The following is a 23205-nucleotide window of genomic DNA, read 5'->3' as shown; positions in this document are numbered from 1 at the left end:
GACAAACTGAAGAGTAGTAAATCACCTGGACCGGATGGTACACACCCCAGAGTTCTGAAGGAACTAAAAAATGAAATTTCAGACCTATTAGTAAAAATTTGTAACCTATCATTAAAATCATCCATTGTACCAGAAGACTGGAGGATAGCAAATGTAACCCCGATATTTAAAAAGGGCTCCAGAGGCAATCAGGGAAACTATAGACCGGTTAGCCTGACTTCAGTGCCAGGAAAAATAGTGGAAAGTGTTCTAAACATCAAAATCACAGAACATATAGAAAGACATGGTTTAATGGAACAAAGTCAGCATGGCTTTACCCAAGGCAAGTCTTGCCTCACAAATCTGCTTCACTTTTTTTAAGGAGTTAATAAACATGTGGATAAAGGTGAACCGGTAGATGTAGTATTCTTGGATTTTCAGAAGGCGTTTGACAAAGTTCCTCATGAGAGGCTTCTAGGAAAAGTAAAAAGTCATGGGATAGGTGGCAATGTCCTTTCGTGGATTGCAAACTGGCTAAAAGACAGAAAACAGAGAGTAGGATTAAATGGACAATTTTCTCAGTGGAAGGGAGTGGGCAGTGGAGTGCCTCAGGGATCTGTATTGGGACCCTTACTTTTCAATATATTTTTGAGTTAGTGCACGCTAACTCCCCGTTAGCACGCGCTAACAAAAACCATTAGATTTTGTTATTTTTTGTTACGTTTTGTTAGTTTTTGTTAGCGCGTACTAACAGGGAGTTAGTGCGCACTAACCGGGAGTTAGTGCACACTAATCCAAAAAACAAATTTTTGTGAAAAAACGGGAAAATCCCAATCATTTTTCAGGGTCACCGAAACATGCCGAATTGGACAATGTCCAATTTGGAAAAAACGAATGCACATCTCTAATAATTATGGCCACAGCACAAGCTTCCATTAAATCTTCAAATTACATAAAACTTGAATGACCTATTAAAAACATTGCTTTCTGTAAATATCGCAAACATTATAAACTTGCAACTTTGCCTGACTAGCAACATACAGGGTGACCAGACTTATTCTAATTCAGCGGTGACTTTGTCACCTCACCTAATCTTTATTGATTCCTGGCCATCAAAGCCCATTCCATTGATGCTACTTAGCATATGACTTAACCGGGGCCCAGTTCAGTAAAAGTCCGGGTCCCTAATTTGGTTCCTGCTGTCATCATGTTTTTCCCCTCTGTTGAAGCATGGGAATTGCCATTGTACTTAATTAACTGTGCCCCAATTGCATTTGGGTTAACGTCCATTGTGGGCCCCTTTTGCTTCACCCATTCTTGTCATCTGGCCACCCCACTTGTGCTGTGACTATCTAAACTCCTTCTCAATTCTCCTGATGATAGGATGGGTGGATGGGAACAGCCAGTAGGACGTAAGCTGCAAAAAGGATTTTTTTTTCCAATACGCTCACACTTTAAAGGGCTTGACTGCTCTATGGCTGCTCACCATCTCCCCTCCCTACTTCCCTATGTCACCTACCTGTCTCCCCTTCCTCTCCCCCTCCCTGCATCACCTGTTCTCTATCCAATCCTCCCTTCCCCTGCCTGACTCATCCTTCACCTTCCCCTCACCCCATCCTACTGGCATCAGACTGCAGACACATATTGTGCCCTGGTCCAGACACTGGTCTGGGTCGCAAAAGACTCAGTATGTGAAGATGCAAGTGTCCTCCCTACCAAAGCATATTGGTATACCTTGCAATATTTCAAATGAATGACACAAGTCTCAGGTTACAAAGAATAATCTTTATGTGGATAATTGTGGCCACAGCCCAAGCTTCCATTAAATGTTCAAATTATATAGAACATGAAATAGCTATTAAAACCCTTGCTTTCTGAAAACATCACACACGTTATAAACTTGCAAATTTGTCTGACTAGCAACACAAAGGGTGACCAGATTTAAGCTAGTTCAGCAGTGTTTTCATCACATCATCTAATCTTTATTGATACCCGGCCATTGAAGCCCAATCATTTGGTCCTACTTAGCACATGACATAGCTGGGGCCCAGTTCTGTAAACGTCCAGGGCCCTGAATTGGTCCCCGCTGTCATCATGTTTTTCCCTGCTGTTGAAGCATGGGAATTGCCGCCAAACTTAATTAACTGTGGGTTAACTTCCGTTGTGGGCCCCTTTTGGTTTGCCCATTCTTGTCATCTGGCACCCCACTACAGTGAAGTATACTGCTTAATTTATTTATTTATTTATTTATTTAAAAAGTATTTATATACCGTTTTTTAAAAAGAAATTTTGTCAAAAACGGTTCACAAATTTAAAACCAAAAATAAAAATAATCAAAATAAATGGAATTTTTAAACTTTACATAAAATTGGTAATTACTAGACAGAATGCTAGTATATAAGGTTATTAAAAATATAAAAGGTTTGGAACCATGGGCTTATTGTTTTGGGGGAAAAGGGGAAAAGAGGGGGGGAAGGGGAACGGGAGGCGGAAGGGGAAGTGGGAGAAATAGAGTGTAAAAATTATGTGAGATGAAGGGAAAAAGGGAGAAGGGTATGATAGTTGGAAACGTGTGAATGAGCAGGTAATTGTTTCAGGGTAGTAACTGCTGTATCAAGTTCTTGGAGGAGAAGTCCATTACCTTCTATTAAGTTCACGTAGAGAATAGCCACTGCCATTAGCAATGGTTACATGGAATAGACTTAGTTTTTGGGTACTTGCCAGGTTCTTATGGCCTGGATTGGCCACTGTTGGAAACAGGATGCTGGGCTTGATGGACCCTTGGTCTGACCCAGTATGGCATTTTCTTATGTTCTTATGTTCTTAAGCAAGCTACTCCCATAATTATTTGTTTGCCCAGACTATGTAATTCATTCCTTGTTGGTTGTTGCCTGAATATAAATCCTCTTTTCCTCTTTCCCCCCTGCCATTGAAGCAGAGAGCTATGCTGGATATGCATTGAAGTGAAGTATCAGACTCATTTGGTTTGGGGTAGTAACCGCCGCAACAAGCAAGCTACTCCCTGGTCTTTTTGTGAATGCAAATCCTTTTTTTCCACATTTCCTCTTGCCGTTGAAGGATAGAGCAATGCCGGAGTTGCATTAACAGTGAGTGTGTTTATTGAATAAGGGTATTAATCTCCAGGTAGTAGCCATAATTCTTGCAAGCTACCCCCATGCCTCTTCTCTTCATTCACATCCTTTAGACTTTATGGATCCACAGTATTTATCCCACGCAACTTTGAAGTCCTTCACAGTTTTGGTCTTCACCACTTCCTCTGGAAGGGCATTCCAGGCATCCACCACCCTCTCCGTGAAGAAATACTTCCTGACATTGGTTCTGAGTCTTCCTCCCTGGAGTTTCAAATCATGACCCCTGGTTCTGCTGATTTTTTTCCAATGGAAAAGGTTTGTCATTGTCTTTAGATCATTTAAACCTTTCAAGTATCTGAAAGTCTGTATCATATCACCTCTGCTCCTCCTTTCCTTCAGGGTGTACATATTTAGATTCTTCAATCTCTGCTCGTAAGTCATTCGCTGAAGACCCTCCACCTTTTTGGTCGCTCTTCTCTGGACCACCTCTGTCCCTTCGAAGATACGATCTCCAGAACTGAGCACAGTACTCCAGGTGAGGCCTCACAAGGACCTGTACAAGGGGATAATCACTTCCCTTTTCTTGCTCGATATTCCTCTCTCTATGCAGCCCAGCATCCTTCTGGCTTTAGCTATCGCCTTGTCACATTGTTTTGCCGACTTCAGATTATTAAGCACTATCACCCCAAGGTCTCTCTCCTGCTCCGTGCACACCAGCCCTCCCCCCCCCCCCCCCATCGAATACTTTTCGATTACAGATGTGAAGTACCTAAAAGTCAGAAATTAAATCAAATAAGTAAAATAAATGTTACGTTGCCCTACCCAACCCCTGCATTAACCTAGACAAAATTCATACTGTCATTTAGCTTAATGTACATCTCTTCCTTTCATATACATCTTTATACTTTCTTTCATATAATTTTATTTCACACTTCGTATTCTACAAATGTTCTACTATTTTTAAAGCATTAGGTGAAATGAAACACGGGCTGGCCTACAAAAAATAATGTAAAAGTGGTTTATTCAATTAAACTTATACAGTCCCCAATGTACTAAGGCATCCTAGACTGTGCTTACATCAGCGCATCGTTCTGTGCACATTTTTGTGCATAGAACTGCTCTCCCGATGTAACAAGGAGTTTTGCGCTCAGAAAAATGTGGGCACAAACCGGAGTAAAAATGTGCACACAGCCATAGGAGCCGCCAGTTCTGTGGGTGCAGTGGGTACGTGAGCAACCCCAATATTAAAAAAACTCCCTTATTGTATCCAGGGAGGGGGTAATTTGTGTTGAGTTTTGAACCCCCAATCATTTTGAAAAGTTGACTCCTATGCACACAGCTTAGCATTCCTCTATGAAAATCTCATGCTATTTCTCCCCAATGCAGAAAGATGTTTTTTTGGCTAAAATAGCCTCCTTCACCACATCTTTTAACCATGATGGCTATCGTTTTATTTTTCTTCCACCTTTCTTAATGTGTGCAATACATATGGACTGCGCCTCTAGGATTGTATTTTTAAACAACGTCCAAGCCTGTTGAACACTTTTAACCTTTGCAGCTGCACCTTTCAGTTTTTTTCTAACTATTTTCCTCATTTTATCAAAGTTTCCCTTTTCAAAGTTTAGTGGTAGAGCTGCAGATTTACTTATTGTCCCCCTTCCAGTTATTAGTTTAAATTTGATCATGTTATGATCACTGTTGCCAAGTGGCCCAACCTCTCTCACCAAATCCTGCATTCCACTAAGAATTAAATCTAAAATAGCTCCCTCTCTTGTTGGTTCCTGAACCAATTGCTCCATGAAGCAATAATTTATTACATCCAGGAACTGTATGTCTCTAGCAAGTCCTGATGTTACATTTACCCAGTCAATATTGGGGTAATTGAAATCTCCCATTATTATTGCACTGCCAAATTGGTTTGCTTCCCTGATTTTTGTTTAAAATAAGGAAAGTAATTAATTAATACAGTACTGTATTGATTATTAAACAAGAATGAATTAGATATATATGTATAAATGAGGTAATATAGATGAGTTTACTGGCCAAGGCTGAGGCATCAGCCTTCCATAGGCCAAGGCTGAGATTGCGGCAACCTACTGTAGCCTTGGTGTTATTATTTGTGATAATTGTGGGTGGTTCCTTGGGCCAGTGGCAGATGACCACGCCCACGGGGGAAGATCCCGAGAGGGACCACCAGTCAGGCTCAGAATTGGGAGACAGACACACACTAGTTCTTTTCTTAAACAGTTTTAGAGAACCACCAGAGGTGGCAGTAGTGAGCTGGAAGAGCCCGGCTGGGCTGTAGCCCCTCAGGCACTGGAACAGCGATCCCAGGATGGCTGAGCTGTAGAGAAACTGAGATAGTGTGTAGGCAGAGTATGCAGAGTTCAGGAACAGAACCTTGATGGTAACACTCACACAATAGTCTCTTGGAACAGCCCAGGAGCTGGAATGAAGTAGGCCCTCAAGGAGCGAGTACCTGGTTCCAGGGAAAGCTCTGAGAGAAAGATGGTAACTCACTGGTGTTGTAGGCAGCGGTGACTTCCTGGCAAAAGATATATTCGGTAGCAGGTCCAGGAACGTGGGCCCTCGAGGAGCAAGTACAGGTTCCAGACTGTAACCTGAAAAGCAAGAGAGAGCGAGGCCCCCAAGGAGCGGGTACCCCTGGTAAAGTCCGAGGAGGCAGAGTAGCAAGGTAAGCGGAGAGGAATCCCATCCGCAGCGATACCTGGAGGCAGCTAGGTAGGAAACCCTTTGCTAACTCGATTAGCTAGCAAAACAAGAGACCTTAAATATCTGGTGAAGATGACATCATCTCAGGGGGACGCCCCTGAGGTTTGCGCCACCACTGGTACTCGAGTCAGGGCTGCACCGTGCGCGCGCCCTTAGGCCTCAGGAGAACATGGCAGAAGGCAGCATCTAGTAGGTCCGGGGACGACGGAGGAGGTTGGCAAGATGACACATGGCAGCCAAACTTCCATCAACCAAAGAGGGAGTTGCCAAAGAGGTAAGGTGGGTGGAGTGAAGACGTTGGGCAGCGACGGTCGCAACACTTGGCCTACACAAGGCCAAGGCTTTGGCCTGCACTTAGGCCTTGCCAGAGGATCCCCACTGGACTGGGTATGTGGAGGCCAGGGGGATCCTGGTCCCAGCATTTTTCTGGGTAGTTGGGAGGAGTGGGAGGCCCCATTTTCATTTTTTGGCCATTTTTCTATTCTATTTTCTGATGCAGGCGCCACTGAGGGAGAGGGGGAAGGAAGGTTATCACCTTTTGGGCATTAGACATTAGCTAACTGGTCCTTAATGAAGGTTAATGAGGAAACTAGATGCAATACTGGTGTTCCAATATAATACTGAAGAAATAGCTCCAACATGAAAATTGGCATTTTCTACTTGTCTTTTTTAGAGTACACATCCAGGTACCAAAATCTGTAAACCTGTGTCTTTGTCTAGATAAAACTGTGATCCATCCCTTAGGATCTTCCTGATCTTTGAACTGAATATGAAGCTCCTTTGGGCACCTTCGGCTAAGGGAATTCCTTTCCCTTAATGGTTCCCCTTGAAATACTTGAGATCCACAGCCCTTCCTGAAATTCTAAATTATTATCTCTCCTCTTTCCTATGGTATCAGATGGGAACTTCCACAGCGAGTAGCTGATCATGAGTACCAGATGGGTGACTCACTTCTCCTTTTTCCTCTAAAAATTTGGAACCAATTAGTTACCCACATCTTCCTCATCACGCTGTCTGAGCAATTCAATTTCATAGATTATGAATTAAAGCAGCTTAAAAACAGCTCCTCTCTAAATGGAACTTGGGATGAAGAATCTCTAGGAATGTCCTCCCAAAACAAAATCAGTTTTCAGAAAATATATCCACATGCTAATTTATTGTTTACTGTAAACCGAGGTGATGTATATTTTTACGTGCCACGGTATATAAAAATCTCTAAATAAATAAATAAAAATAAATGTAGAGAGTCCCCAACTGGGATCCCTGTGAAAGTGTAGCTGGATATTATGGAATCAATATGAACGAAGTGAGAGACAGAGGATAAGATGGTACTCCATGAACAGTATATATAGAACCAGCACACAGTTTTTTAACCCGTCTGAGGTAGAAGTCCTGCTCAGGTTCAAGTTTTATAAAGAAACCATTGAATACTTCTCTTTGCAGTTGAAGAGGCATCTGTGACTGTTGCGATCCCCCCTGCTGCTGCGCTACAGGAGGTCTCTTACCTTCCTCCAGAGGCCGCTCTGAAGCCTGGGCCTCACCTACGTTCCATCCGGGACTTGCTCCAGGGCCTGAGAGGCCTAGCTGTGCCTGTGACTTGCATGCCTCTTCTATTGTGGGAAGGGGGAGGCGGGGGCGGCCAAAGGCCGCCCCGCCCCCTAAAGAAACAGGGAGAAACAGACAACTAAAGAAAGGGAAGGAGAATCCATTGCACCCCAGCGCCCCCTTGCGAGGGCGCCGGAGACTACTAGCATGGGACAAAGGAAGGGAAGGTAGGAGGGGTGACAAAACAAGAGGCCACTAGGACACACGTGGCCGAAAAAGCAAGCAGGAGGCTGGAAGCAGGAAGCAGCAGTAGCTGGAACCAGCAGGCAGTAGCAGCAGCAGGGCTCAGGAGTAGCAGCAGGGCTGGAGGCCCAGTGGCAGCTTCAGGGCTGGAGGCCTAGCGGCAGCTTCAGGGCTGGGGGCCCGAGGGACACCACCACAGGGCTGGAGGCCCAGGAGACAGCACTACAGGGCTGGAGGCCAAGCAGACACAGCTCCAGGGCCTGAGAGGCCTAGCTGTGCCTGTGGCTTGCATGCCTCTGCGTTTGGACTTCCTGTTCGGCGATGCCCTTCTCTAGGGGCTGGCCCGCAGCTCTCTACCCCAGTTATAGGACCAGCGGTGGGCGGTCCTGGCAAGCTCCTCCCAGGGAGTTGCCTTCTACCTCCAGTATTTAAGGACTTTCTGTTCACTTGCAACGCGCCTTGGATCTGAGCATTACAGTCGCCTGTAACCTAGCTGATCCAGGTCCTCCATGTCTTGATGGCGCCTTGTCCTGTCTCTGCCTGATGTTCCTGATGTCTTCGTGTCTCTGCCTTGACCTTCGTCCTCGTCTGGTTCCTGAGCCTTCTGTCCTGTTGGGCCCTGGAGTGGCCAACAGGAGGGATTCGTCCCACGGGCTCTTGAGCTTCTGCCAGCCGAAGGGGCTTCGGATGTGAGTATCCCAGCATCGGAGTTCCTGCTCGCCTGGACCTTTCCTTCTTGCTTCAGCCCTTGCCCTGATGTCTTCAGTGTCTTGCTTCAGCCTGTCTTGGATGTCTGCTTCAGCCCCGTCTGACGTCTTCTGTATAAGGACTCTGTCTGCCCTCGCCTCTGTCCGGCCTGCTGCCCATTGCTGTTCCCTGCGGCAGGTCTGAAAGGGCCGGGAACAGTCGGAGGACCGTTCATTAGTCAACTTCCCCGTGTTGGCTACCATGGGCATGCAGGTCCGGCTGAGGGTCGGACTCCCTGCTTCTGTTCCTGCCTGCCTGGCTCACCATGCCTGCTCAGCTCACCTCCCACGGTGTGGCTTGGGCCTCTCCTTGAGTCCTGCCGTGGCCCAAGGGCTCACCACCCGCTTACGACAACCGCGCCCGCGCGCGCTCGTAACAGTGACTTTCCAAACTGAAAGATCAATCCTTGCCTGACCACCTCTAAGTTACCATAACCCTAGTCTTTTTTGCCATTAGCAGCTTCCAGACCATCTCAAAATCACAACAAAAATAAGCTAATCAGACACCTCACTCTGTACTGCCCAGTTTTTGAGTGCTTTTCTCAGGAGAACAAATCAAAATATTTGTTTTCCTGATGACAGTCAAAACCAACATCCATCTATGACAGAGTTTAATGAAATTGCTCATTTTCCAGAATAAAAGAAAAACTATTTAAAGGTTAATCATTTTATTACTTATCATTAATAATTATCTCCATTATTGTTTACATGTTTGAATTAATAACCTGTCCTTTCTCTTCTTTCTTTGCCAAGTTCCAATCTCCCTGTTATATGTAACTGCATTTTCCGCACCACTGTTTTTAGTTTATGTTTATGATGCACCCCTGTTCTATGTGAACCAGCATGATGGGACTGCGTTCCCGAATGCCGGTATATAAAAACCCAAAATAAAATAAATAAATAAAATAAATAGAAAGCAAATTCAGAGACAATTTAGAGATCAGGAAATAATGTAAAAATGCATGTAAATATTATATTTATAGCAGCAATAATGAAATTAGATTTTTGGCATAATGTTCATTAATAATTTTTTCAATTCATATTAACCTTAAATATTTATGAATCCTTCTAAGAAAATTGATAATATTGCATACCTTACAATTGCCTTGACTGCAAACCTCACCACAGTGGAGAGCAGGAAAAGTGGAGTGACCAGGATATGAAACAATGAGAGTGATGCAAAGGCCTTGGCTGGTGTTAAAGAGGTTGTACTCACATAAGCATGGGTCACAAATGTCTATCACAAGAAGAAAATATGCATATTAGACAGTTCACTTGCAATTTAGTATTAATATTTCATACTATAAGAACTGAAATATTATAAACATCAAAGTGTTTCTTAGCCCAGGGGAGGGTAACTCTGGTTCTTCAGGACCATCAACCTATTAGCATTTCAGCATAACCGTAATGAATATGCATGAAATAGATTTGCATATGGAAGCAATGTGCATGCAAATCTCTCTTATGCTATTCATTACGGATATTCAAAAAATTCTAACATTAGTTGCCCTATAGTACTGCGATTTCTCACCCTTGTCCTAGAACATAAGTATGTCAAGGCTGCAGTCATCAACTAGAAAGGAGGATGCACATTTGTAAAAAAAAAAAAAAAAAAAAACCAAACTGAAGCAGGCATTTTTGTTTGGGTTTGTTTTAAATTAAAAAATGTTCATATTATTCGTTTTCGGGAAATAGCACACAATGGATTGAATTTCAAAGAGGTTTCATGTATAAAAATAGCATACACATGCATAAGTAGTTATATTCTATTTTATAACCCTCAAAAGTAAATGCATATTTTTGTTTTTCTGTGTATATTTTACTGGGGCAAAAAAGGGGCAGTCTAGGGGAATTCCAGGCTAGGATTCATAAGTAAGTGTGGCAGCTGCTATTTTGTCAGTGATTTAAGTATATATTATCACATGGAAGTCCCCTGGCATACTTTCAAGGATGTAAAACACAGATGATGCTGCTGCAGCAGGACTGGAAAAATAAAATCTTTTATTTCTAGCGCTCCAGTCCATCCCAGATGCTTAGAGTCCAGTGTTACCTCTATGATATCTATATCTAACAGCCATTGAGACATTTACAGTCCCAACATTCATAGCAAAATCACACAGGCGCCCAATATGAATTTCTAAAATGATGCTTTCCGCATTACTTGCACTCTAAATTTTGCAAAGTAGGCTCTTCTATCTCTCCTTCTCCAGGAAAAGAATAAGGATTGCCTGCCCCTGATCCTCCAATGCCACTTCTGTATCACTTGTGCTGTGTCTTGCGAGCATCTGTCTGCCTGGATTGTCCCAGCCCTAGCATGTGCAGTGCTTCGCAGCCGGAAGAACTTTGATCCCGGCACACTGACATCACTAGTGTAGGAACATAATTGTATCGCAGCGATGCTAGAGGTTCCACAGGCCAGAGGGGCATGTGCATTTGTCATCAGCATGAAGGGGTGTGCACAAAAGGGCCCCTTTGTACGCCCCTTCGTGTGCAACAAGGGCAATGACTGCCCAGATATTGGTCACCTCATTTTTCTCTCTTGTTTTCTTTTTTTCTTTTCATTATCTGAATCATGGCTGAGAAAGCTTACCCTAGTTTCGAAGTAAATTTAATTTAATACCTACCATTATGGGTCGTGCTCATTACAGAGAGCTAATTAATTCCAAGAAAAATCTTGATTGCCACTGGTCTTCTTACTCGATACCTGTAAATCCTCTATCTCCCAATGCTTGCTTGTCCTTTCAGCATTATCTTTCTTATTATTTAATACTCAATCCATAAATAAAAAACACATATAATTATTTATGATCTGCTGAGGAATAATACCCCAGATTGTCTATGTCTAACAAAAATTTGGCTGTTCGAATCAGATTCAATTCTTCTGAATCAGATTTGCCTACCTGATTATGTGGCCTTTTCACGATTAACTTTTATAGGCACAGAGGTGGACTGATGGTCATCATTAAGTATGTTCTCCAACAAAAACTAATTAACCTTGAATCCATTTTGCCACTAGAAATTATGCTTGTCACAACTGAATGAATACGTTTTTGTCGGTTATACTGTCATCCTAGACAGCTTTTGCTCAATATCTCCTCCTTGTTTGAACTTCTGGCAGATTTGGAAGTAGAGCTGGCACATACCATTGTCCTGGGCGATTTTAAAATTTATGTAGACCAAACCCCTTTAACTCCTGCTATTGATTCATTTCTATCTACAATGTCAAGTTTAGGTTGGAAGCAGTTGGTCAAGTGCCCAAGCATAATCATGGATAACATTGGATTTGGTCTTCATGAACAATAATCAATTTATTGAGGACATGCTTCAAATAAAAATTCAGAAAGTCCAATGGTCAAACCATCTTTTAATAGATGTAACCTGCTCTTTACAAACAAGATTGTTTCCCAAACCCAAAGTTAGCATGTCTGTGACAAAGCATAGTTATGTTGATATTGAATTCTTGAAAGCATCTCTAATTCATCTCTCGGAGGTTGTTAAGGGTAATGTATATTTGGCAATAGAATCAAAATCCACACAGACCACTAGGGAGTACTTGTTTTTATAGTAGGAGGGTCAGTCCATGGCAGCAGCTTCATATGGGAATGCTGTACCAGACATGATATATTTCCCTCCTCCTCTAAATGCATGACTCTACAACTGCCCGGATCATAACTAATACACTCAGAAACGAACACATAACACCTGTTCTAAAGGAATTACACTGGCTCCCGATAGCATCATGCATTCAATATAAGACCCTCTCACTCCTACACAAGGCCCTACACAACCCTGAAATGAATTGGTTCAATGACTCCTTTCATCTCCACCAGTCCACTAAGCCCACCAAACACCAACATCTCGCTACCATGCCGACTCCCTCACCTAAATGCACTAAACTGGCCTCCACTAGTGCCCGTGCGCTCTCAGTAGCCGGGCCTGCTCTCTGGAATACAATGGCTGTGGAGTTACGCCAGGAATTAAAACTTTCAAACAAAATCTCAAGACTTGGCTCTTCACTAAAGCATATTCCTAGGACCTCTCAGCACATTTCGCCCACACTCTACACCTCCTCAGCCCACCCCTCAGGAAATCACATAAAACACCATGCCATTTCTATTGTTCTTAATGTTATACTGTATTTTTTACCATAATGTATATAATTGCTAATATTGTTATCATATTACTGTTAATTTTTGTTAATATATGCTATTTCAATCCTTATTACTCTTCCCCCCCCATGCACAACTATTATTATTAAGTTACTAACTTTCGTTCTATGTAAAACGCCTCCAAGCGTATGTTTTTCTGTTATACTGTAAACTGAGGTGATATCTCTGATGAACATCGGTATATAAAAATCTATAAATAAAATAAATAAATGACTCTTCTATAAACCTACACTTTCATAGGGATCCCAGTTGGCACTTCCCTACATGTGGATGGATATTATGGAATCAACATCATCAAGGGAGCAACAACAGAGGAGGAAGTAGTACCCCATGAAGACTATTTATAGGTCCAGCACACAGTTTTTAAATCTGTTAGAGGTGTAAGTCATGGTAGGAGCACTGGATGGTAGCACATGGTAGGAGTACTGGATGGCCCGCACCATTTTTAAAGATGGCGCCGGCCGTCCATTACTCCTACCATGTGACAGGGCCTGGCCAATGGCACGGATACCCTGTCACATGGTAAGGGCAAAGGGCCATCGGCGCCATTTTTATTAGTGGCAGCCGACGGCCCCGAGAGCGGGAGATCGCTCCCGGGACTTCCACTGGACGACCAGGTACTTGTAAAAAGTTTTGGGGGTTTCGGGAGGGTGGGAAAAGCTAAGGGAACAGTTTTAAAGGGTCGGTGGGTTTTTTTGTTTATCGGCTCGGGCGCAGCCAATAAACAAAACCGCGATCGGGCCGCACAAAAAAAAATTAACGATGTGAATTGGAACCGGAATCGAAACCGATTCCGGTTCCGATTCACATCTCTAATACCCAGCAATGAAGTTCATGGAAGAAAGATCCGCTCCCTGTACCTGTGGTGATGTCGCGGCAGACCCCGTACCAGCGGTGCTGCTACTTCCCTCACATGTCTTGCAAGGGGCCTTGGCTCAGGTCGTGGTTGACCATGATCGACATCCTGGGTTCTTGGTGGCCCTGCTCAGCCATGAAGTGGGCTTGCCAAGTGCACTTGGTACTTTGCTGATGTTGTAGGGAACATTGGCTTTCTAAGAACAGTCCTTTTTATTGGTCCAGAATGTCTTAGTAGGTGTGTGGTGATTGCTTGCCATTTTTTTCGCTTGTGATACATGATGCGATAATACCGCAGGGTGCAATACGTGCAGCGATACAGCCTAACGCAATAGGAAAAGGTGTACTAGTTATTGGGCGCGTTATGAGCCATGAAAAGAGTGCAGGCTTTTCGCGGATCGCGATATGACCTTCCTACTTTACATTTGTCCTGCCCCAACTCCACCCCCTTGAATACTTAATTTAAAACTTAAATTCGCACAACGCAATACGCTTTGTTAGCGCGTTGTGCAATGTTATCGCGTGTGATAACGGCTTTTTGCACAGTGGAAAATAACCCCCAAAGTTAGAAGCATAATAAGTTACATGAATAGGGCTTTAATCCATATGAAAGAGCCACCAATCGATATTACAGATATAAATCAGATAAAATATTACATAGCAAAATTTATTTCTGAGCAATTGTTGCCAATAAGGACACAAGCCCAGAAGAGGAGGAGAAAGATGACAATTCCCCCTTGGAAAAAAACTATAGAAGAAAAAATTAAATTATTGCATACTTCAAAAGATCAAGAACAATAAAAGAATTGAGGAAAATCCAAAACAGAAAGCTAAGATATGCTGCATTAATAGAAGAGGATCATACATTTATTATTTAATAATAAATTGAAAATAACAGCAGAAGCTGTGAAGGTATGAAGAAAACAGAAAAGAGAAGCACCAAAATAAAACATTTAAAGAGAACCTGACGCGGTTCTATAGGGAATTGGGAAAGAATATTAGTGCAGTTAAAACACCACCAACAAAATAAGAACAAAAATGTTTTGGAGAAATTTGTATGAAGATCCTGTACAGCATAGAAAAGCAGAATGCATGCCCAGCATACAGAAGAATATATAACAGGCAAACATCCAAACGATGGCATAGCCTGAAGTTACAACAATTGAACTGGAAGCCAGGTTAAAATGAGCTCCAAGTTGGAAATGTCCTGGCTTTGATGGGGTGCCCAACTTTTGTCTCAAATCTTTGACTGCTCTCCATCAAAGTCTGGATAACTGCAAAAACCAATTGATCAGAAAGCCATTATTAACTCCACAATGGTTAACGACAGGAAGAACATTTCTCCTGCCTAAGGGAGAGCCAAAATAATGTCCCCACTGTCCTACAATCTATAAGCTGTTCACTTCAGTGGATGGAGATAGAATATATCATCACAATGATTCTAATAAAATCTTGGCAATAGAACAGAAAGTTAACAAAAGAGAAGCAGGGAAACAAAGACCAGCTGATACTGAATAAAACTATTATGACCAAAATAGGCCGCAGGGCTTTCCCCCATTGACTTTAATGGTAAACAAATAAAACAAATAAATGATTTTTTTTTTCATTTGAAATGAATAAATGGAGGTGACCTTCAAAATAAATTAACATATCAAAATGAAAATTTTGCCTCTGCACATTCCTAATGTATGAACTAAATCTCTCAATTAGGATCTTTTTTCCTCTCACAAATATATGTAAGCCATCCTAAACTACAGCCTTTTCTTCTATGCATGTCTACAACTTCCAATATATCTAAAACCCTCTTTTTTATAATGAGGTCTATGCTTATTGGGGGCAATTTAAAATTGTCTGCATTATTTGTAATGTACATAAGTACTTTTAGTCAAGTTTCAAAAGGAAGCTATACATGAAAATTAGCTAGTGAGAATTATATTTATCTATGTATTTAAAAAACTTATATTTCACATACAGCAGTGTAATAGAAATGGACCTTTGTTGCTGTGGTGTGATTAGCACTGTCTAGGGAGCTAGCCCCCTAGGACCACACCAACATTTGGAGGATATAGCCTGGGACGAGTCTGGACCGGAGCTTCATTATTAACTGCTATTAATCAATAGGGAATAGTCAATGCTTGTTGTTGGCATTAGTAGCATGGGATCTAATTAATGTTTGGGTACTTGCCAGCTACTTGTGACTTGGATTGGCCTTGTTGGATTCAGGATACTGAGCTTGATGGACCCTTGGTTTGATGCAGTATGGCATATTTTATGTTCTTATATGTTCATCTTTACCAGTACCTTTCCCCACAGATTGAGCTCTTGAGTTCTAGGAGCCAGCAGAACCTAGGTGAGAGTCTCTCAGGATAAGAAGAGATAGAATGTCCAGGGCTGGGCAAAGGTCAATGGTGGGCAGCAAGCAAGAGTAGTCAATGTACAGGCAAGGGTCAGTACCAGATGTCAGGCTGAAGAGGCAACAAGAATTAGATGAGAGGGACTGAAGAGTATGGATAGGTAGGAAGGGATGAGGCAAGGCAGAGCTGGACAAGACGAGGCAGGGAAGGCTGGAGAGACAAGGCAAAGCAGGCTGGAAGGATAAAGCAAGGCGAGATGCTGAGGCAACACGCACTGCAAAGCAGGAGATCTAATACTGAGATGATATGAGGCTGCAGGGTTCAAGTTTATATAGCCCTGCAGTGCTGATGTTATCAGGAGACGCATCTCCGGAGTTCCTGCCATGGGGCCTAGATAACTTAGAGGTGTACACGCGTGCGTACCTAAGTAGGGTGCTGACGGCAGTGCTGTAATAGCAGCATGGAGGCCATGAAGAGTCTGGTTGGTATCATGGGGTGGCAATTACTGTCTCACTCACCTCAGACACCAACAGACAGCTCGCAGGGACATCCTGCAAGCTGCCAAACATAACAAGCAGTATACTTGTACTAGGTGGATTTTAAAAAGTATATAAAAGCACCCATATTCTTTGCACCTGCTATTTGTACAAGTAGCTGACAAGGAATAAAATAGTTTATATATATTAGGGATGTGAATCGTGTCCTCGATCGTCTTAACGATCGATTTCGGCTGGGAGGGGGAGGGAATCGTATTGTTGCCGTTTGGGGGGGTAAAATATCGTGAAAAATCGTTAAAAATCGAAAAATCGAAAAATCGAAAAACCGGCACATTAAAACCCCCTAAAACCCACCCCCGACCCTTTAAATTAAATCCCCCCACCCTCCCGAACCCCCCCCAAATAACTTAAATAACCTGCGGGTCGTTAAAAATCGAAAAATCGAAAAACCGGCACATTAAAACCCCCTAAAACCCACCCCCGACCCTTTAAATTAAATCCCCCACCCTCCCGAACCCCCCCAAATAACTTAAATAACCTGCGGGTCCAGCGGCGGTCCGGAACGGCAGCGGTCCAGAACGGGCTCCTGCTCCTGAATCTTGTCGTCTTCAGCCGGCGCCATTTTCCAAAATGGCGCCGAAAAATGGCGGCGGCCATAGACGAAAAAGATTGGACGGCAGGAGGTCCTTCCGGACCCCCGCTGGACTTTTGGCAAGTCTCGTGGGGGTCAGGAGGCCCCCCACAAGCTGGCCAAAAGTTCCTGGAGGTCCAGCGGGGGTCAGGGAGCGATTTCCCGCCGCGAATCGTTTTCGTACGGAAAATGGCGCCGGCAGGAGATCGACTGCAGGAGGTCGTTCAGCGAGGCGCCGGAACCCTCGCTGAACGACCTCCTGCAGTCGATCTCCTGCCGGCGCCATTTTCCGTACGAAAACGATTCGCGGCGGGAAATCGCTCCCTGACCCCCGCTGGACCTCCAGGAACTTTTGGCCAGCTTGTGGGGGGCCTCCTGACCCCCACGAGACTTGCCAAAAGTCCAGCGGGGGTCCGGAAGGACCTCCTGCCGTCCAATCTTTTTCGTCTATGGCCGCCGCCATTTTTCGGCGCCATTTTGGAAAATGGCGCCGGCTGAAGACGACAAGATTCAGGAGCAGGAGCCCGTTCCCGACCGCTGCCGTTCCGGACCGCCGCTGGACCCGCAGGTTATTTAAGTTATTGGGGGGGGGTTCGGGAGGGTGGGGGATTTAATTTAAAGGGTCGGGGGTGGGTTTTAGGGGGTTTTAGTGTGCCGGCTCACGATTCTAACGATTTATAACGATAAATCGTTAGAATCTGTATTGTATTGTGTTCCATAACGGTTTAAGACGATATTAAAATTATCGGACGATAATTTTAATCGTCCTAAAACGATTCACATCCCTAATATATATATACATTTGAAACTTTCAAGTAATATGCACTATTTTCTTCCCTTCAACTAAGCATGCCCAGGGTAATGCCTCTTTTTAAACCAGTTAAAAGTATGAATGCTATATAAGCAAATGCATATTTATTTTTCTTACTGGGTAGAGCAGGCTAACTTTTAGCCAAGGTATTTTGCCCACGTAAATTGCTCTTTACCCGAGTAATTGTCTTTAAAAATGCCCTCATTGGAGTCAGATTTCAAAGTAATTTTCCGAGATAATAGGTAGCCTAAATTTCAAACCTATTTGTGGTACTGGATTTGCACATGTAATTGGATATGTGTTGATTTATCCTAGTAGTTCAGCTCTAGAAGTATGCGAGTACCCAGGCAGTTAAAAAAATTACTCCTTCCATAATACAACTGATACCATATTGCAGAATACATTAAACCCAGACATAGGGCCATAGACATAAGGTCTGATAATTGTTATTAGACAGACAAAATGCCTAATAATTCTAATTCCCAAATCAATTCCATCGTTAATGAAGTTACTTGGCACTAATATATTTTGAAAAAATGTTATTATCTTTTTAAATCAAACTTGTTTAGATTTTCAGAAAGATTTTTACATCCACTGTAACCTGCCCATACACCTTACTCACATTCACCTGCATGTTGAAGCTTAACAGTTAAACTTTGTCCTTTGCGCATAAGAGTCATTATTACACTGGAGTGCTTTAATCAATAACTTGAAACAAACAACTTGAAAAATGTAAAATATGACTGAAATTTATATGATTTTGTCATAGCATTTAAATTTTTATCATTAAACTAGATATGAATTAAAGTAGTAAAAAAAAATGAAAAATCTCTTACTGCAAGTACAGCTGCAATTGGTATGGCTGCATTCATAAAAACTGTAGGAAAAAGATAAGAAAATTGGTCTAGTTATTACAATTGAAAAATCATTTGCATTAATATCTGGTTAAGATTAGTATAAACAAAGAAAAAAGCTATAGTATATTGTTACATGTATTTTTAACAATAGCAAAAAAAACATGTGGTCCATATTCAAAGGCATTTAGCCAGATAACTCTTAAGTTATCAAGCTATATGACCAGGCATTTATCCAGCTAAATTCTACCTGGATAACTTCTTATCCAGATAAAATTTGGCTGGATAAGTTAGGAGCACAAAATCAAAAACTCAAAAAACAGCCCCAACCACACAGTAATCTGAGGTAACGATACAAAACTATCAACCACACCACAATGTTCCTCAGTAAAATTTAATGATATTTAAGATTTTACTGAGGAACATTATGGTGTGGTTGATAAATTAGGAGCACTCCAAGAGTGTAATTAGAAGGAGCTGAATTAGCCAGATAAGTTATCCAGCTAAGTCTGGTCGACCCATAGACCTGTCCTAAAATTAGCTGGATGTATTCAGTGGCGTGGCCATATTTATTTATTTATTTATTTATTTATTTGAAACTTTTATATACCGGTATTAGTATGCATACATCATACCGGTTCACATTGTAACTAAAGGCAGAAATTACAATCAACAGGGAGGGGAAAACAAGGAGGATTATACAAAGAGCAGGGGGCATAGAAATTAAAGCATTAAAACTGTAACGAGCTATTTACAGGACTATATACATTATATAATTAAAGCATTAAAACTGTAACGAGCTATTTACAGGACTATATACAAGTTTAAGCGGGTTAATTACAGGAAAGTATAAGAGAGGGTTCAAAAGGGCAGGGGTTGGTGGGGTGGGGGAGGGGGGTGGAGAAATTAGTTAGGGTGGAGGGGGGGAGGACGTGAAGGTTAGTCAGGGTAGGCTTGTTGGAAGAGCCATGTTTTAAGTTTTTTTCTGAACTTGGAGTAACATGGCTCCAGCCTGAGTGTGGTGGGGAGGGCGTTCCATTGTTTAGGGCCTGCAATGGATAGGGCGCGATCCCTAGTAGAGGTGAGGTGGGCTTTTTTTAAGGGGGGAATGGAGAGGGTGCCTTTATTGACAGTACGGGTGGGTCGTTCAGTGCGTATGGGACAAAAGGGTTCATCTAGCCAGTTAGAGTTGTATGAGTGGATGGATTTGTGTACTATGGTTAGGATTTTAAAAAGAATTCGGGATGCGATGGGGAGCCAGTGGAGTTCTTTGAGTATAGGAGTGATGTGATCAGCTTTCCGTGAGTTGGTAATATATAAATATAAAGGGAAATTTAGCTGGATAAGTTTATCCAGCTAACTTGCGTAACTGGACAGGGCCTGAATATGGACCTTTATTTATTTACATTGCAACAGTAGACAGATTAAGATAATATCTTGATTTGTGATAGATTTATAATTCTTTAAATGTTGAAATCACTTACCATTCATTACAAAGGCTCATTAGATATTCAAAACTAAAGAAGATTCATTTTGGAGCTGTCATCAGTAGATCATAGTCCAATGATGTCAGCTACTGAAAAAATCATCCTGAATGCATACCTGCAGAGCAACTGAGTATGTATTGGGTGGCTGAGGGTTATTGAGACTATTCTGGGAAGTCAGTGTCAATGTGTTCCCAGCAGACTAGAATTTGTGTGTGGCAGGTAGATGAGTGCTATTGTACAGAGAAGATTGGCAGATTAGTATAATTGATTCTGCATTTGATAAATGCATATGAGTTAAAGGTTTAATTGTAAAAGAGCATATGCTAGAAAGGTATGACCCTGATAGGTGAGAGTACATGAAGATAAATATGGCAGGTGAGAGTGTGTTTGGTAGCTGAGTGGGCACTGGTTATGTGAGTATGAATAAGGATGTGTATGAGCTATTATTTTCCTGGCAGATAAGTATCATCATGTGCTGGATAGCTGAGTGAGTTTTTCCTGGATTATTTATTTATTTATTGGTTTTTATATACCGACATTCATCAATGATATCACATCGGTTTACAGTATAACAGTAACTTACGCATGTAATGCGTTTAACATAGAACAGGCAAGGATAAGTAGACATCGTAAACTGCAACTGGGAGAGAGGGGTAAACTATATACAGGGGCTATATACATTGAACTGTAGTATTATAAACAATACCGATTCTATACAGATTGCAGAAGGGACAGAATGGAATGCTTAAGCTAAGTGTGGGACAGAATGGAATGCTTAAGGATTAAGTATGCTAGGTGAGTAAAGGTGTACTGTGGATGAGTGCAAGAATATACAAACTGGTTTGAATATGTGTGTATGGTGGCTGAATACATTACTGGAATATGAACAGTGGAATGTGCTGGTTATGAGTTAGTTAGTTCCTACTTTATGAACTGTATAGAGACTTCCAATTATTTCTGCCCTTTTTGTGAGCTTGGTGGGTGTACAGAAGGCTCTGAGTGGGTGAGATTCCAGAAGTTATCAATGTGTCTGTTTTTTTGAAATGTTAAATGTTTATGCATACAATTATATTAGTTGACAACTGGATGGAATTTTAGATGTGTGAGTATTTAGTAAATTGTTATAATATGTAATAGGGAAAATGTGTGTTTCCTTAAGGCACTGGGCTTTCCTGACAAGGTGGCCCAGGATGGAGTGGGAGGGATAAAAGTGTGTGGTTTTACTGGGTTTTGCTCTTTTTCTCCTTGCCCCTGCCAGTACTTGGTGGGGGTTAGGGACTTCCAGTTATGAATTACTGGAGTAAAATTAGCCTGAAGTCTGGGAGGACCAGGGATCCTCCAAGGGGAGTGAGACCCTGAAGGAACTCTTCCCCTCAAGTAGAGAGGCTTGAGGCCCCAAAGAAGTAGAGAGGAGTCTGCCTCCTTCATGGGATTTTGGACTGGAGGAAGAAGCTCCAGATGGTGGATGCGAAGTGGCCAGTAGTGTTTTTTTCCCCTGGGGAGCTACCATACAGTAAGGTAGAGAAGTGCAAGATGAATTCACAAATTTGGGTTTGCCCCAGGACATCTTTTGATGTGTAGCAGTCTAGAGAGCTAGCACAGAGAGAAAGGAGAGGCCAAGGATCTGAGTGTTAAGAGGCATTTCTCTGTTCCTGAGGAACTACCCAATAGAGGTTCAGAGTAGAAATACTAGGAAGGGGTGGGGCTGGGGAGTTCTTATTAAGGAATGCTCCAATGGATGTTCTTGATGAGCAGGGTCCAGGTAGATATGCACTAAGGTGAGATGGAGAGAGTGACATAACCCATTACCACCAGAGGTAAAGGAAATGCGATTATGTGTTTGGTGCCTATTAGGGATGTGCATTCATTAGAAACAAAATAGGAAATGTCAATGAAATTTCCTATTTTGTTTCATTTTTAAAAAGAAATAATTGAAACTGATGAAATTTTGTTGGTTTTTATGTTTCATTTTGAAAACAAAACAAAAAAGTCACATGGGCCTAGGCCCAAAGCAGATGCCACCGCCTAAGCCCGAGCACGATGCCAGCACCTCTGCCTAAGCCTAAACCCGAGGCTGGGGCCTCACCTATGCATAGGTTGCATCCAGATGCAGGGCCCATGACCTATGCCTGAGCACAGTGCCAGGGTCTCATTCTAAGTTAAAGCCCAATGTCAAGTCCTTGAATGAGACCTGTGCAAAGGGCAGCTGGGAAACTTTCTGGCCTCCATCTACCTTTTCAGTTGGGGATCCAATGCTGTGTTGCATGCCCAGCCCAAGGCCTGCCTCCTGGGCCAAGCCCTGGCCCCAGCCTGATGCCTGGGTCAGGTCATGAACCCAGGACTGATGCAGATGTCTGGCCCATAGACTGGGTCTCGATGCTTGGGCCTTGGTACAGGGTGAGACCCAGGCCTCAGAGCTCCTCTTTGTAGTCTTCTTTATTCGGCTCTTCTTAACCAACTGATGCTGTCCATGGTGAAGAAGCATCAAGGCAACTCTGGCACAATCTCCCCAGAGTTAAGCCCCATTCTGATGTATGGCAGTGAGTCTGGGCCAAGGTCCTGGTGTCTGAACAGGGCCAAGGCCACAGCATAGGACCTGGGCCCAGGCCCTGTTCTAGGTCGAGGTCCTGGTATCGAGACCCGGGCTCCAGGCCAGGGCCAGCATTGAGCCTGGGTCTGGGCTGAAGCCCCAGCATCAAGCCTTTGTCTGGACCTGGCCCAGACATCAGAATCCATCCTTCGAGCCAGTCCTTGGCATCAGGACTCAGCCTCTGGGCTGGGCTACGGCGTCCAGGCCTGGAACCGAACACTGGCCTAGGCTAAAGCCCAGGTATCAGAACCTGGCCATTTGGGCCAGGCCACAGTGACGGGACTGGGCCCAGTCCTTGGCCTAGACCAAGACCCAGGCATTGGGTCCAGGCCTCCAAGCCTGGGCCTTGCATAATACCTAGGCCAAGATCACGGTGACCTACTGTGCTCTAGGCCTACACAATGCAGAGGTTTCAGGACCAGCTGGCCTCGATGCCTTATCCCAGGCCAAAGCTTCAGCTTTGCTAAGGCTTAGGCCATAGTAAGTCACTGCAACTTCAGCTTAGGCCCCATGCAAGGCCCAGCTTGGGCTGGGGCTTAGGCCTTGTCTGCAGATCTCCCCATTTCAGGTAAGTGAGGGCTGAGGGGGATTCTGGCCCCAGCATATTTCCAGTTGGTAG

At 43.1% G+C, this 23205-nt stretch overlaps 1 protein-coding gene across 2 annotated transcripts in view; it reads right to left on the bottom strand.

Moving 5' to 3' along the window:
* ABCC9 (ATP binding cassette subfamily C member 9) overlaps positions 1 to 23205 on the bottom strand; it is a 976112-nt gene that overhangs the window by 683314 nt on the left and 269593 nt on the right. For both annotated transcript variants that reach the window (XM_029600177.1, XM_029600176.1), the window contains exons 12-13: positions 18492 to 18532; positions 9433 to 9575 (exon numbers count right to left, since the gene is read on the bottom strand). In XM_029600177.1, the coding sequence (XP_029456037.1) occupies positions 9433 to 9575; positions 18492 to 18532 (184 nt within the window). The remainder of the gene's footprint in view (positions 1 to 9432; positions 9576 to 18491; positions 18533 to 23205) is intronic.

Source organism: Rhinatrema bivittatum, chromosome 4 (genome assembly GCF_901001135.1).
Source record: "Rhinatrema bivittatum chromosome 4, aRhiBiv1.1, whole genome shotgun sequence".
Classification (NCBI taxonomy): domain Eukaryota; kingdom Metazoa; phylum Chordata; class Amphibia; order Gymnophiona; family Rhinatrematidae; genus Rhinatrema; species Rhinatrema bivittatum.
This window is presented reverse-complemented; position numbering and strand designations above follow the sequence as displayed.